This window comes from Neltuma alba, unplaced genomic scaffold, assembly GCF_004799145.2.
Source record: "Neltuma alba isolate B1F8T4 unplaced genomic scaffold, ASM479914v2 tig00010818_pilon, whole genome shotgun sequence".
NCBI lineage: Eukaryota > Viridiplantae > Streptophyta > Magnoliopsida > Fabales > Fabaceae > Neltuma > Neltuma alba.
Window position 1 is genome coordinate 1 of NW_021635626.1, and position 16,109 is coordinate 16,109.

General features: G+C 33.7%; 2 protein-coding genes and 1 pseudogene across 2 annotated transcripts; all 3 read right to left on the reverse strand.

Annotated features, from left to right (window-relative positions):
• Window positions 1-339: 339 nt before the first annotated feature.
• On the reverse strand, window positions 340-2,541 carry LOC114759328 (sugar transport protein 10-like; annotated as a pseudogene).
• A 5,855-nt stretch (window positions 2,542-8,396) lies between these two features.
• Window positions 8,397-10,515, reverse strand: LOC114759331 (sugar transport protein 10-like). Its single transcript, XM_028948498.1, has 3 exons — window positions 10,060-10,515; window positions 9,055-9,678; window positions 8,397-8,852 (listed from the first exon to the last, which is right to left on the reverse strand). The coding sequence occupies exons 1-3, from the start codon at window positions 10,513-10,515 to the stop codon at window positions 8,397-8,399; spliced, it is 1,536 nt and encodes a 511-aa protein (XP_028804331.1).
• A 2,248-nt stretch (window positions 10,516-12,763) lies between these two features.
• LOC114759332 (sugar transport protein 10-like) lies at window positions 12,764-15,817 on the reverse strand. The gene is made up of 3 exons (XM_028948499.1): window positions 15,362-15,817; window positions 13,921-14,544; window positions 12,764-13,231 (listed from the first exon to the last, which is right to left on the reverse strand). Exons 1-3 carry the CDS (start codon window positions 15,815-15,817, stop codon window positions 12,764-12,766), a joined length of 1,548 nt encoding a protein of 515 aa, XP_028804332.1.
• Between the last annotated feature and the right edge of the window lie 292 nt (window positions 15,818-16,109).

Here is a 16,109-nt window from a genome sequence, read left to right on the forward strand (position 1 = left end):
GTCATGATTAGCCTCATGGTTGCATTTTTATTGCAAAAATGGTGGTGTGTACAAATACAAATGGAAGAGTACACACAAAATTCCCATACATCGTGTACAACTCGCACATCACTCAGAAACAACAATCATCTTTTTCGCATAAGAGTGTACACCAGTACGATGTTCGGAGACAATAGAACCATGCAGTGTCCAATTTCCATGACTCTATCATATGTCTCAAAGTTATTTTGACAAATAATTTTTTTTGGTTTGTTTTCACCTTTTTCACTTGTCACATAACTCTTCTTCTGGAAATAGTGCTGAAAAATTTGTGCACCAATAATTTATTTTTTTCAGCTTTCAAGGAGTGGACTTTTGGTCAACACTTTTAGTTGCGGGAGCATCTTCATAAGGAACAAACTTGCACCAGAACCAATGTGATTTCCAGATATTGCTCATTTCTTCAATTGGGACACCCTTTGTCTCAGGAAGGAAGAAAGCAATGAAGAAGGTCATTACGAGGACAAAAGCCGCGAAGAAGAAGAAGAGGCCAAACTTCAGGTGACAAAGCATGAGCAAGAAGATCTGGGCAATTAGAAATGTGAAGATCATATTCACTGCAACATTAACGGCCTGCCCAGCGGATCTGATCTCCAAAGGACACACTTCACTTGGCACTAACCATCCCAATGGTCCCAAGACCAAGCAAATGCTGCCACATAGGCACAAATCAAGAACAGAAGCAAGTCGGCCTCACCTTTGTTGAATGAACCTTGCCCATTCACTCCAAACTTCAAAGCTATCATGATTCCCACAGCAATCTGAAAGCAATTAGTAATAATATATGTTACAAGTTTTGAAAATCTCGAAGAAACCTAAATAAAATATACCAGAGGCTTTAGTTATCAGGTTATTTAGCACAACTGACACTAGACATCTTCTTAAATCTTAGTTAGTTAAGCATGAGGCTGTGTGTTCGACCCTTTATAGGTACAAGCCATAAAAAAAAAAAAAAAAAAAAAAAAAAAAAAAAAAAAAGTCTTTAGTTGTATGTCACCTGGCAAACAAGCATCTGAACGCCACCTTCAAGGAACAGAATCCTTCTTCCAAATCTATCCACAGTGAATATAGACACCAATGTGGCTATGACGTTAACGAGTCCAGTAATAACTGCTGACATGAGGGAAGCTTCAGCACCAAAGCCAAGAGTCTTGAAGAGAACTGGTGCGTAAAACATGATGACATTGATGCCTGTAGTTGTTGGAAGAATGGGATTAAAGTGCAGAAAGTGATTTGGGGTCTATATTTGGATTGTGCAATGTTCTTCCATGGGTGTTCAACTTGTTTGGCTGCTTCACTTGCATTGATCAGATCTTGGAGTTCGTCATCAACGTTCTCAGTTCCACGGATCTTAATCAACATTTTCTTAGCTTTTTCGGTTTTGCCTCTTTCAATCATGGAGTTTGTGTGTCTCCCAAGAAAACAGATCCTAAGCACAAGAAAAATGCAGGCACGGCTCCTACACCTAGTGAAACTCTCCATCCGTTTTCATACTTGGCAGTTCCATAGTTGATAAGTTTGCGATCAAAATACCAATTGTTATCATCATTTGGAATCCCATGTTAAGTGCTCCTCTAATATGTGCTGGTGCCATTTCAGATAAGTATACTGGAACAGACTGTAAAAAGTATGAAAGAAAATAAAGGTGTTAAAATCAACAAAAAAGAAGTGCTTGAAAAAGACCATAGGGACCAAGATTGAATATTTCTTACTTTTACTTGTTTAAAAATTTATTTTGATGTTTACATAATTTAAAATAAATATAATTTTTAATTGTCAGTTTTTGAAAAAAAAATGATTTTTTATTTACAATTTAACCCTTAAAGATGATACATATCTCTACAATGGACATCAAAACCAGCTCAATGGGGTAGGCTGGATTGTGAGTTTAAATCTCACATGGTACCTCTGTAACATATAAGAAGAGGAAATGTTTTTTTTTTTTTAGCCATCAGTATCCTCTAATGAAAGCAATCTTTTGAGGCCGATACTAAATATTATGGGCACTAAAAAGATGAAATGTTGATGCCAAAGTTTATTACTTACTTGATTACAGTAGCCCACACCAAAACCAAGCAATATACGGCCAATGATGAGCATTGCAATGTTTACTGCGAAGCCATTCAATAAAGCACCGACAAGGAAAAACAAACCACCAAGAAACATGGAAGGTTTCCGACCAAGTATTCTTGTAGTGGAAGAAGCGAAGAACGACGCAACCAAAGCTGCGAGGTACAAGGACGAGGTGAACAACGTAAGGATTTCGTCGTCAAATTTGCAGTATGTGTTCTCATGAACACCAGCCTTTATTCTTCTATACACAGAAGGGAAAAACTTGATCAAGAATGGATCCATGGAAGTGACTCCTCCTGTGATTCCAAGATCGTAACCAAAGAGCAGACCTCCCATGGCTGCCACGAAACATGTGATCAACACAAAGGTTGTCACTTTGCCTTCAAACTGCTTAACTTGACCTTGATCAACAAAAGCACCTCCTGCCATTTTATTCGAAACTGATCAATAATGAGCAATTATTTCAAGCTTAATTACAATGCTCGATATATTTACTCACTTCTTTGAAGTGTTTATTGTTTTTGGTTCTACACCTCGATGTGTGATATGGCTTATATAGGATCTGATGTGGTGAATAATTCCGAAAAGTCAGTGTTTGTTTTGCGAAAAGGTTGATCCGATTCAACAACTTTGTGCCTTTTACGACATGTCACTTGGTCATAATGTTCTAAATTAGAAGTTGTTTCACCCCGAATTCGTCGTTGAAGTATTGCCACAGAGTACACTGGATAATAGGAATAGTCTTGACTAGTTTTCCAATTTTGAATCCATAACTTTTTTGGTTTGTACTAACAGAATAATAGTATTCAATAATTACTTTTGACATAAATTAAGCACCAGCTTTGGTGGAAAGTGGATTAGTGGTTCTCCTTTTATTAATTGAATTAATGATATTCATATTATTACACTGAAATTTTCATTGGTTTTACTAGTTCACGCATGCCTAAGTTTTCAAGAAAAAGTTGTAGGGTTGGAGAAGCATGCGTATGGCTCAAATTGAATAGGATACGAACTTTAAATTAAATTGTTTTTAGATTAAATGGTTTAAATTTTATTTTATTTTTATTTTTCAATTCCTATCGTCCTTGGGAAAAGACAAAGAATGAAGCTTATTCTTCCAACTTTCAGAATATAAGTATAGTGAAAATCATAAAACGGTCTTAACTGTATTATGTATTTTATTTGTTTATATTGAACAGAAATGCCTTCATTCTGTTTTAATCGAGCCGTTCCAATATAATTTTGCGTTTAGTGCAGCAAAAATAAATGAGATAAGAAGCCGTATAATCATTATATCAAATACATCTTTGAAGTACTAAAGTAAATAAACCGGAATTTCTTTAATTTCAAACTAAAAATAGATTTGGGAATTTTTGGTTATATAGCTCAATTATTTTCATTGCTTCAGATTGGTAATTGAATTATAGAACATTGGTTTGGGATTAAATGAGATTGTTGGATGGTATTGGATTATTATGGAAATCTCATATTGCAAGCAAAATTGGAGATGGACGGCCTTCTAACAATTTAATGATATAATCAATTATAAATAGTATTTTACAATATCCATTTCTTTTTATAAATCCCACTCTTGCATGAAGAATATACATGAATAATTATCAAATGAGTTATCTATACTTTTTTTTTTCAGACCACCTTCTTACTTTTCATTTCTATTTCTCCCGTCTTTGTTTTCTTCTTCATCTTCTTCTTCTTCCTCTTCTTCCTCCTTTCGCTCATCCATTTTTTTCTGATTGTTTCTTCGCCAACCTCTCTTTCCATTGGCTGTTCTTTTACCTGGTGGGGAACCCAAATATGGGCTTCATTGCTTTTGTTAATCCCTTGCTTCTTCTTTCTGACAAGCTCTTTACTCCTGCTTTTAGTTATCTTATTTGTCCTAAACTCTCTCTTTTTTGGTTTATGTTGTTAGTTTCTGGTTTAGTTTGTTTCTTGTGCTTTGGTTGCAGGTTTTGAGCTGCAGTTAGAATAGCAAACCCTATCATCCTACGGCATTTTCAGGGCCTTTATGGTCCATTAAAGTAGTTTGTAAATTAGCATACTTGTGCTAATTTTGCATATGGTTGCCTTCCATCTTGCTGGTCTTGTCTTCTCCTTCTGCAACCCTTTTACTGTGAGTATATCAGGGAGTTGGTCTTCGTTCCAGCTCTTCGTTGGTTGTCCGTCTATTTGTATATGATTTTATTTAGACTTCCTCTTGCTTTCCTTTGGTTGCACGTGTGTGTTATTGTAGTTGTTTGTGTTTTTTTGTTTGTTTTGACTATGTATAGACGTCCTTTTATTAGAAGTAATGCTATTTGAAGTACTGTTATATAGTTGTTGGTGTTTTTATTCTCTGGAGCTTATGGGTTTTTTTTTTCATTTTTTTTAAAATCATGTAAAGAGGCCCATTTTGTTTTGCACCATTTACCTTTTTTTGGGTATCATTTCATTTTGTATATACAAATTTTTTTTTTCCAGTTTTAAGGCATGTCCTTATTTTAATGAGTTGTCGTGATCCAATTCACATAAAATTTTTGTTATCAATAAAATAGAACACAAAGAACAAGGTAATGTGGCTTATGTAACCAACATATTTGATAAAATAAGACTTGTTATAATTATTGTGATTTTTTTGGAAAAAATCACATGCATTGTGCGATTTTATAGTTTTTTTTAAACCAAATTTTATAATTTAAGTTATGACGAAACAAATAGGCCAAGCGCAAAATTAACTGTCACGAGTAATTTTATTTTACTTAATCTATCTATATAAAAACTAAAAAAATTTAGAATTACTGCAAATAAAAAGATACTTACACCTAGCAAAAAAATTTTAAAAAAATTAGTTCAATTCTATAACTTACTAAATGCAGTGAATTTTCGGAATAAGCTCTGTAGAAATTCCCCACAAGAATAATGTGAATGAATTTTTGAACGCTTGAAGACTATATGCATGATAAAAAAAGAAAGAACACTCTATATGCAAGATAAAATATAAAGTTCTTTTTTTTGTATGGAAAATTTGGTATAAAATCTTTGTTTGGAAATTTATTGATAAGAAGGATTTGATATGTTTTCATATACAAATACTGATATTTTGCAAGATTATATGTGTATATAAATATATATATTTATATATCAAGTACTGGTATTGGAAATTAGGCCTTTCTGGTTAATAAAATTTTCAAGTAGAGACTTTTTATTGGTTTTTTTTTTTAGTGGTGTGTGTCTCCCTCTACTTTAATAGCAAAAAGACACAAAAATATATCCCAAAAGATGGTGCTCCAGCAACCGGCTGCCCAGGCTTTGGCAGCCCCTCCCTGTTAGAATAATTTCATTTTTATCCATTAATACTGAACCAAAATTTCAGAATTTTTTTGACTTATTGAAAATTAATTTGCATCTGTAGGGGTAAATGAAACTTTCCTATAATGTAGCATAGTACTCTTTTTTTTTTAGTAACAATAAAATCAGAACAAAATATAAAAGGAAAAAAGATAAGAAAATATCTTTAAAGACACAAAATCTACTGGTGAAAAGCAAAAAGTCATGTCAAAACAGGTATACTGATTTGGCATTTATAAATGTGGATAAAAGATAAGCCTACCCTTAATAAATTGATAAAAGGAAAGACGATACAGAGAACAAATTAGTATAGTCTATTTATGTAAAGGTGTTGTTAATCGATATGAAAGTTTTGTCAACATGTCTAGCAAAGGGGCAACATATGATTTGTTTAAGTTTTCTAATTGGTTTGTCCTGTAATGAATTTTGTTAATTACTTGTTGTAAATATACTCCTCCGGTTCTTAATATAGGACCCAATTGTTGAGTTGGTTTTGGTCCTGAATATAAGACCCATTTATCATATTTATCAATTTTCTCTAAAGTACCCCTATGGATACTCCCTCAACCACAATCAAGTAGAAGAGGGAGATGAGGTATTAAGAAAGATGATTATGGTATTTTAGGAAAAACATGTCATATTTCTTATAATTAACTAACTTACTTAACTTCCTTAATCTAATCAAATTAGTTAAATGGGTCTTATATTAAGGACCGGAGGAGTATATAAAATTGTTGTCAATATATTTGAAAGAGTTGTTAATAGCCCTAACCAATTGATAGCATGTAATTTGTCTAAGTTTGCTGATTGGCTTTCCTTGTAATGAATTTTCCTCATTACATGTTGCCAATACATATAAAAGTGTTGTTAATATATTTGAAAGAGTTGTTAACGTGCTTCACAAAATTGTAATGAATTTCCTTAATTACTTGTTGTCAATATATATACAAGTGTTATTAATCTATTTTGTAGAGTGGTCAATGCTCCTGACAAAGTTGTAATGAATTTTCCTAATTACTTGTTGTGTTGTTAATATATTTGGAAGAGTTGTCAATAAGTCTAACAAAGTTGTTAATATATTTATGTGATAGTAATTGGTGTGCCCTATTATGAATTTTACATATTACTTTGTAGTGAGCATATATAAAGTCATTGTTAACCAATAAATTATACACAATTCAAGTGATGTTTTTGAAATATAAGTAGTCACCGGATACTACACAGTTGTCAAAAGCTTTGATAAAGTAGCTAGTAAACACCTAATTCATACATTATCATCACGTAAACCCAACGAGCAACAACCTCGCTCACTACTTGGACAAGTGTTGCCACTTTGTTGTCGTTTTTTTTCCTTGTTCAAGTACCTTCAAAGCTTTAACCCTTCTATAATTTCCATCATGGTTAATGAGTCATCTCAAGAGATCACGTCTAAAAGTAGTCACTTATTCATTTGTGTATTCTAATGCCACATCTGGATCCCATTTGTTTAACCATATCAACACATGCACGCCACATTCTCTCTTAAGCAAAAAAGTCAATAATTAATTCCAGGTCATTGAAGCAAACGTTTTTTTTTTAAAAAAAGAAGAAGTGTCAAATTACAAAATACCAACAACATTAAGCTCATAAGAATTAAGTAAATGAAGCAATTCCACACTATATATAAAATATAATATATTGCATAAGTAGATTGGATATAAAATATTAACAATAATACTACAACTATTAACAACTTTACTTTAGTCATTGACTACAAACTAGACTTTTCATGACAGTGACAAAATTCGCTATATTAGATTGAGCATTAACAGCAATAATGAGTTCCTTGCATTTGGGACACCTAAGAAATGGTGAAATGGTCATACCAGAAGAGAGCTTAGAGTTGATCGCTAAATCCTTTAATAACTTCAAAGTCCTGGTGGTGTCCTCTTGTGAGGGTTTTAGTACCGATCGATGGACTCACTACAATTGCTGCCAATTGCAGGTCTTTTCATTCTCAGTTCTCTCTTCTTTCCCATGAATTTTGTCTTGGCTTTGCTTTTGTCAGAGTGAGCATGAAAGGGAGACAATTTGGGCTCCGAACATTTTTCTTTTTTCACAGAAGATCGTGAAGTTTGAATCTTTTCTATGGGAGAGAATTTTGAGACACAAAGGAAGGATAGTGGAAGCAGAAGATCGAATTGGTGAAATGAAGACTAAGGAGAGAAATGAAGAAGCTAAAAAGAAGGAGTAGGAGAAGACGAAGGACCTAGAAGGAAGAAAAAAGAGAAGGACAGAAGGAGAAAATGAAAAGAAGGTCATGTACGTAAATTGATAACATTTTGAAATTTCAAATTGGTATGTGGGAAAGAATTCGGCATTTGTGAAATTTAAAGCATTGATTTGAAATTTTATAATTTTGAAGGTAATTATATGTCTTTTTTCCAATATAAAAATGTAATTAAAAAGGTTTATACTATTTATAAATAATGAATAGTAAGGCTTACAAATACTATTCTGTAATGAATCGATGCTTTCAAATAGTATACAATACGCATACATTCGTGCGTGTGTGTGTTAGTTAATTATAATCTCTCGTTAGAATTACTGTTATTGCTTGGGTTCAACACTACCATATATGCGACACGTATATAACGAGATAAATTCTAACAGGAAAAAAAAAAGGCTAAATGTGAATTTCCCATGTAAAATTATCTGAAAGATAAACTCATATTCCTAAGTAAAAAAGGGATGCAAATCTTTGGAGAAACAAATTTCATATTCGTAAATAAAAGTGTACAAGCTTTCGAAAAGAACTGAATGATTTATTCAGTATTTTTTCAACATCATCACTCAAGATCATTGACCCTTTTTTCCTCAATTATTGATTTCAATTCTTTTCACGTACTTGTCATCATGTTATTATGTCCAACATGAAAATTTCTCCCCCTTTAACAGCTTCATGGATTTGTCTTCTGATCATGACTTTTTGTGTCAGCATCGAGGGGAACAAACTTATTCCAGAACCAATGTGACTTCCACACTGAGTTCATCTCTTCAATGGGTACGCCCTTAGTCTCAGGAAGGAAGAAAGCAATGAAGAAGGTCATTATGAGAACAAAAGCTGCGAAGAAGAAGAAGAGACCGAACTTCATGTGGCAAAGCATGAGCAAGAAGATCTGGGCAATTAGAAATGTGAAGATCATATTCACTGCAACATTAACGGCCTGCCCAGCTGATCTGATCTCCAAAGGACACACTTCACTTGGCACTAACCATCCCAATGGTCCCCAAGACCAAGCAAATGCTGCCACATATGCACAAATCAAGAACAGAAGCAAGTCGGCTTCACCTTTGTTGAATGAACCTTGCCCATTCACTCCAAACTTCAAAGCTATCATGACTCCCACGGCAATCTGAAACAAAAATATTAACACCAGTGAATCAATGTTGGAAATTTTTTTCAATTCAGGAAAGATTTAATGAGTTAACCACTCGTTCTTAGTTTCAATGAAACGGTTGAAAGTGACTTATATTTTGTACCAATCGGAGCATATAGGCATATATAATATAATAGTGCATTACAATGTAGAATCGTATAAGTTGTATATATGTTACCTGGCAAACAAGCATTTGGATGCCACCTTCAAGGAACAGAATCCTTCTTCCAAATCTATCCACAGTGAATATAGACACCAATGTGGCAATAACGTTAACGAGTCCAGTAATAACTGCTGACATGAGGGAAGCTTCAGCACCGAAGCCAAGAGTCTTAAAGAGAACTGGTGCGTAGAACATGATGACATTGATGCCTGTTAGCTGTTGGAAGAATGGAATTAAAGTGCAGAAAGTGATTTGGGGCCTATATTTGGATTGTGCAATGTTCTTCCATGGGTGTTCAACTTGTTTGGCTGCTTCACTTGCATTAATCAGATCTTGGAGCTCATCATCAACATTCTCAATTCCACGAATCTTCTGCAACATTTCCTTGGCTTTTTCGGTTTTGCCTCTTTCAATCATGGAGTTTGGTGTGTCTCCCAAGAAAACTGATCCAATGCACAACAAAAATGCAGGCACTGCTCCAACACCTAGAGAAATTCTCCATCCGTTTTCATACTTAGCAGTTCCGTAGTTGATAAGGTTCGCAATCAAAATGCCAATTGTGATCATCATTTGGAATCCCATGTTAAGTGCTCCTCTAATATTCGCTGGAGCCATCTCAGATAAATATACTGGAACAGACTGTCATATAGTTCAAAACAAGATAAATTACATTAAAATCAACAAAAGACGAACTACATGAAAAATGAGTCTTGGTATTCTAATGTGCCTTCCTGCCTTCCTCTAATGCCATTGGTAATTCCTCAACCTCACGAATTTTTTCCTTTTTATAACCATTACATTCTAAATAAAATGATAAGTGATCTTTTGAAATCATCGAGTTTTCAATATTTTTTTAATGATTTTTCAAAAGAAAACGCTATGAAATTGTGCTTTTTTTTTTTTTCTTTGAAAGGTTGGGACGTTGCAAAGAGCATTTGGAGAATTTCAGAGAAAGGTGCATTAGAAGCCCCAAGTCTCATGAAAACGGGTATGCTGATGCAAAGATCTATTATTACTTACTTGATTACAGTAACCCACACCAAAACCAAGCAGTATACGACCAATGATGAGCATTGCGATGTTTACTGCGAAGCCATTCAATAATGCACCGACAAGGAAAAACAAACCACCAAGAAACATGGAAGGTTTCCGACCAAGTATTCTTGTAGTGGAAGAAGCAAAGAACGAAGCAACCAAAGCTGCGAGGTACAAGGACGAGGTGAACAACGTAAGGATTTCGTCGTCAAATTTGCAGTATGTGTTCTCATGAACACCAGCCTTTATTCTTCTATACACAGAAGGGAAAAACTTGATCAGGAATGGATCCATGGAAGTGACTCCTCCTGTAATCCCGAGATCGTAACCAAAGAGAAGACCTCCCATGGCTGCCACGAGACATGTGACCAACACAAAGGTTGTCACTTTGCCCTCAAAATGCTTAACTTGACCTTGATCAACGAAACCACCTCCTGCCATTTTTGAATTAGCTGAGCAATATCACTTCAAATTTTATTTGATGCTCAATCTTGTTTTGTTTATTTCTTCTTCAAGAGTGTATATGTTTTTTCTTTCTCTTCTTCACTACGATGTTTGCTGTGGCTTATATAGTGTTTGATTTGAACAAGAAGCACGAAAAGTCAGAGTTGATTTACACAAAGATGATCCTATTCAACGTCTTTGTGCCTTTTTAAGACATGTCACATGGTCGTGTTTTCCTAAATTAGCAGTTCTTTTTATCCGAATTCGTTGTTGAAGTACTGCCATGTGGATATTTTCTGTAAATAGGAATGTCGTTAGCCTAGTCCATTTCTATTTTTGAGTTGATAAAATTTTCTTGTTATTATTTAATCATTTAGTAATTATCTTGAGATCGGTAAATTAAATATTTTGTTTTAACAGTCTCTATTTGCAGGGTATGGTTGAGGAAGGGACAGATCCTTCGTCAATTCTCGCTTTAATTTATTTTATTTAACTTTTTAATACAAAATAAATTGGAATTATTTATAATTAGACTCGTTTAATGGAAAAGGGATTATGCTCAAAACAACCCCGGGGGGGGGGGACCTGCATAGATACCATCTAACAATATGCAGAATAAAAACAAAGTAGAAGCTGCCTAAAAAATGGAGTCTTATTTAATTCGCTTCTTTATTCTCAAAAATAAGCGTGTTATGCAAACCTTCTAGTCTTATTTAATAATGTAATGAAGAAACTGTCATAGTCAACTTTCTGCAGCTTATGACCTGAGATGTGTGATGAATTTTTTTTTTTTTTACCAGCATGAGATGTGTGATGATTAGATCATCAAGATAGACGAACAATATACACAAGTCACGTCCCCCTCCCGGCACAGGCATCTCTAATATTCTTATTAGAAATAATATTACTTGAGACGCTATCAAGTATTAAATATAGGCATCTTTCAACAGGAATTTGAATTTTGATTTATCATATTATGGGAAATTAACCCCTTCTGCTAGACTTAACTTGATGGTTAAGTCACTTCCTCTCTTAGATCATGCTATGTCTAATGAACAAAGATTGATCCCTGGCATAAAAGAAGAAGAAGAAGAAGAAGAAGAACAAAGATTTGATCACGTTTAGCTTCCCCCCCCCCCCCTGTAAACTCTTGTTGTGGAGGAAAAACAAAAAAAATTAATCACATTTGCTTGACTCAAATCCAAAATTGAGCATTGTAAAACCTCTTGAAACAAACCAAGGGCTCTGGAGAATATTAGTATAGAAACTCTTGTTTTCAATGATTAGTCTCTTGTATCTTAAGCTAAAAACAAAACAATTGTAAATTATTTATCCGAACGCCACCTTCTTCAAATATGAAGATCCTCTAATACTCATTTGTACAAATTTAAATATATTTGATATTTCTACGTTTTGAATAGAGAAGTCAAATATTGTTAGCATGTAAATTTTATTTAACTTAATTTTAAAGTTAAATACATTTTATTTAAATAATAAATATAAGAAATAAAATAATTTTTTTTTTAAAAAAATGCCCCATTGACCGAAGTTAATGGCCTAAAAGTGAATGAAATTTATTGCAGGTATATGTAGATTAAATATTGTACTACCTCCAGTCCTAAATATAAGCTAATTGAAGATTCATTTTGATTCTAAAGTATCAATATATTTTGTCTCCTATATTTATTTATTTATTCTTAAAGTAGTGCCTATGATGTTATACATGTTAAACGGCCTCTATTCCAATACACATTATGAACAAAGATATTTAAAAAAGAAACAACACATATTTGTTACAAATAGCTAGTTTAACTAATTTTCTTAATATGGACAAATTAGTTATTTAGCTCTTATATTAAGAATCAGAGGTAATATTATTTTAATGCCACAATTAGCGATCTTACATTACTAAATCAAATGAACAATTAAATAAAGAACAAGGGGATTGTGTATGGAAAAAGATACTAAGAGAAAGTAGAAAGGATCCATGTCCATTGCTTGTATTTCTATTACAAAACGTTTTGTGTACAAAATGTATTGAAGAATATACACATGTAATTTTATACACATGTAATTTTCATACATCATATACAACTCCTCTATGCACAAGAAATCAAAATTATTAGTCTCGAAAGAGAGAGAGGGTGTGAACTTTGGAAAGAAATGAAGTCATATCCAAACGTTTTCCTGATTCTTCTCACATTTTTTTCTTTATTCAGTGCATATTTAACTACTATATAATCTTTCAAAGATTAATAGCCTTTCGATTGTATCCAACATTCGGTGAAGGCATGCGACTGAGAGGAACAATCTTGCCCCAAAGCCAATGTGTTTTCCAAATAAGATGCATTTCTTCAATAGGAACGTTCTTTGTTTCTGGGAGGAGCAGAGCAACAAAAATGGTCATCATGACAACGAAGCCGGCGAAGAAGAAGAAGAGGCCGAACTTCATGTGGCAAAGCATGAAAAGAAAGATCTGAGCAATGATGAAAGTGAAGAACATGTTGACGGCGACGTTGATGGCTTGGCCGGCCGATCGGATCTCGAGAGGGCATATTTCACTAGGAACTAGCCAACCTAAGGGTCCCCAAGACCAAGCATAGGCTGCAACATATGCGCATATTAAGAACAGAAGCACATCTGCCTCTACTTTGCTAAATGATCCTTGACCACTTACTCCAAACTTCAAACCTATCATGACTCCCACAGCAATCTAGAATAGCAATTCAATGTAACGCATATTAGTACATTTTGAAGTGCTCGGAGAGATTTTAACATGCAAGACGAGGCATTTGACGCTAAATACGAAAAGCATTCGTTAGATGTAAATAAAATACATACTACCCTTGTTTTCAATATAAGTCATTTTCAGAAAAACAAACAACATATAATTTAATATATATATATAAGGTTTTTTGTTCAAAATTTTAAGGGTTCTTACACCTAAAATGCCCCTGAGAATATATGGAAACGGGTTGCCTCCCATTATCGGGCTTCATTAATATTAAAATTAATGATAGTATAAAGGGTAAAGTTGAGAAATAAAATTGAGAGCTGAACTATTCTTTTGGTCCTATTTATAAGAAATAACTTTTTTTTTTTGGTCTAGAGCATTTATTGAAGTTTTCCTTTCTATACTTTTATTAAAAACGAGTATTTATTAAGGAGATCAATTATTAAAAGTCTCCAATCAATTATGAAATAAGAGTATATTGTAAAAGAAATATGCATTTTTAACATGTCTATCAACCTAACTGACTTTTTAACTATTATTTTCATTGTTGAAAATTAATTGTTTGCCACTCGTAAAAAAGGACTCAAAGAATACCTATAGCTATTTTTATTTGTGGGTGTAAATGTCTTGTATGTAAATATTTTGAAATGGGAGGAGTATATATATACCTGGCAAATAAGCATTTGGAAGCCACCTTCAAGGAACAAAATCCTTCTTCCAAACTTATCAACAGTGAGTATAGAAACTAGCGTGGACAAGGCATTAACAACTCCAGTAATAACAGCTGACATCAAGGAAGCTTGAGAACCAAATCCAAGAGTCTTGAAAAGAACTGGTGCGTAGAACATAATGACATTGATGCCTGTTAATTGTTGGAAGAATGGAATGAAACAGCAGAAAGTGATTTGAGGCCTATATTTGGGTTGTGTGATGTTTCTCCATGGATGATGAACTTCCTTGGCTTCTTCGCTCGCATCGATCAGATCCTGAAGCTCCTCGTCGACGTTCTCGGTTCCTCGGATCTTTATTAGCATTGCCTTGGCTTGTTCGTGTTGACCTCTTTCTATTAGGGAGTTTGGTGTGTCACCCAAGAAAAGTGATCCTAAACACAACAAAAAGGCAGGCACTGCTCCTAAACCTAATGAGATTCTCCATCCTTGTCTATACTTAGCTGTCCCATAGTTTATGAGGTTTGCAACCAAAATACCAATTGTTATCATCATCTGGAATCCCATGTTTAGTGCACCTCTGATTTTTGCCGGAGCCATTTCAGATAAATACACCGGAACAGACTGTGAACACATTGAAGAATAAATCATAATATTGATTTCCTGGACACAGATTAGTCTCAAATCTATAGTGATTTAGAGATACTGTGAATTAGATTAAAAAAAAGTCATAATATTGATTTCAAGACATTATATGATCACGCGCTCCAATTCTTAAAGAGCCCTTTCTTATATTTTTCTTAAAAGAAATATATATATATATATATATATATATAGAACCCTTTGCAAAGTAGGATGCAATATTTACTATTCATTAATTGCCAAGTTAATATACTCAGATTCAGTTGACGTGAAAATGGGTAATGAAATAGAGTCTACACATTATCGTACATTCTTTCAATAAAATTAAATAAAAAGCAAGCAAATTTAGAAAAGATTTTATATATATATATATATTGTTTTATGAAAATTAAAGCTGTCAACTAGCTTCCTTAATTGGCAACATTCAGTTAAAGGTGTTTTATATTTAGGTTCAAAGTAAGAGAGTGTATATACATATATGCCACACTTCGAAGGGAAGCACTTAAAAATGGTTAAAAGAGACAGAATAACTTATTTTCAATGATAAAACATATATAGTTAACGTTAATAAGATTAATCAATAGGTTAAAAATTCAAATTTCTTTTTAAAATATCATCATTTAATTACTTGTGGTTTTAACAATTGATCTTGTTGATAAATCCTCTTTTTTTTAAAATTAATATGATATAAAAGAAAAATTTTAAGAAATGCAGACGATAAACTTGTTGTTCCTTATAAACGGGATCAATAAAACTCGAAAAAATTTCTCTCATAGAAAGAACAGGAGAGACTACTTACTTGATTACAGTAGCCAACACCAAAACCGAGCAATATACGGCCAATGATAAGCATTGCAATGTTCAGTGCAAAACCATTTAAGAGAGCACCAACAAGGAAAAACAAACCACCAAGAAACATGGAAGGTTTCCGACCAAGTAATCTTGTGGTGGCAGAGGCAAAGAAAGAAGCCACCAAAGCAGCAATGTACAAGGACGAAGTGAACAACGTAAGAATCTGATTATCAAATTTACAATACGTGTTCTCATGCACGCCAGCCTTCATTTGTTTATACACAGATGGAAAAAACTTCTCCAAGAATGGATCCATGGAGGTCACTCCTCCGGTGATCCCAAGATCGTAACCGAAGAGAAGGCCTCCCATGGCCGCCACGAAGCAAGTCACGAGCACGAACGCCGTCACCCTTCCCTCGTAGTGCCTCACCGGACCTTGATCAGCAAAAGCTCCTCCCGCCATATTTGAAATATAGCTTCAAAGTACTTCAAATTTTTTTTTATTATATATGCTGTCTAGCTCTACACACTTATTTGTTTTTGTGTGGTAACTTATTTTTTATGTATATACAATTTGGTTGAAAAGAATCAGAAAAGCTAGAGTTGGTTTTGTTTTTTTTCCAGGTTGAAGACGATAGATGTTGTTTATATAGAAGAGAATATTGTGGGTTTTTTTTTTTCCCCCGAGAAAGGGTCATAGTGCAGTCTTAGTTTCTAAAATTAGAAAGAAGTCTTTGAATTTTCAACCGATCAGA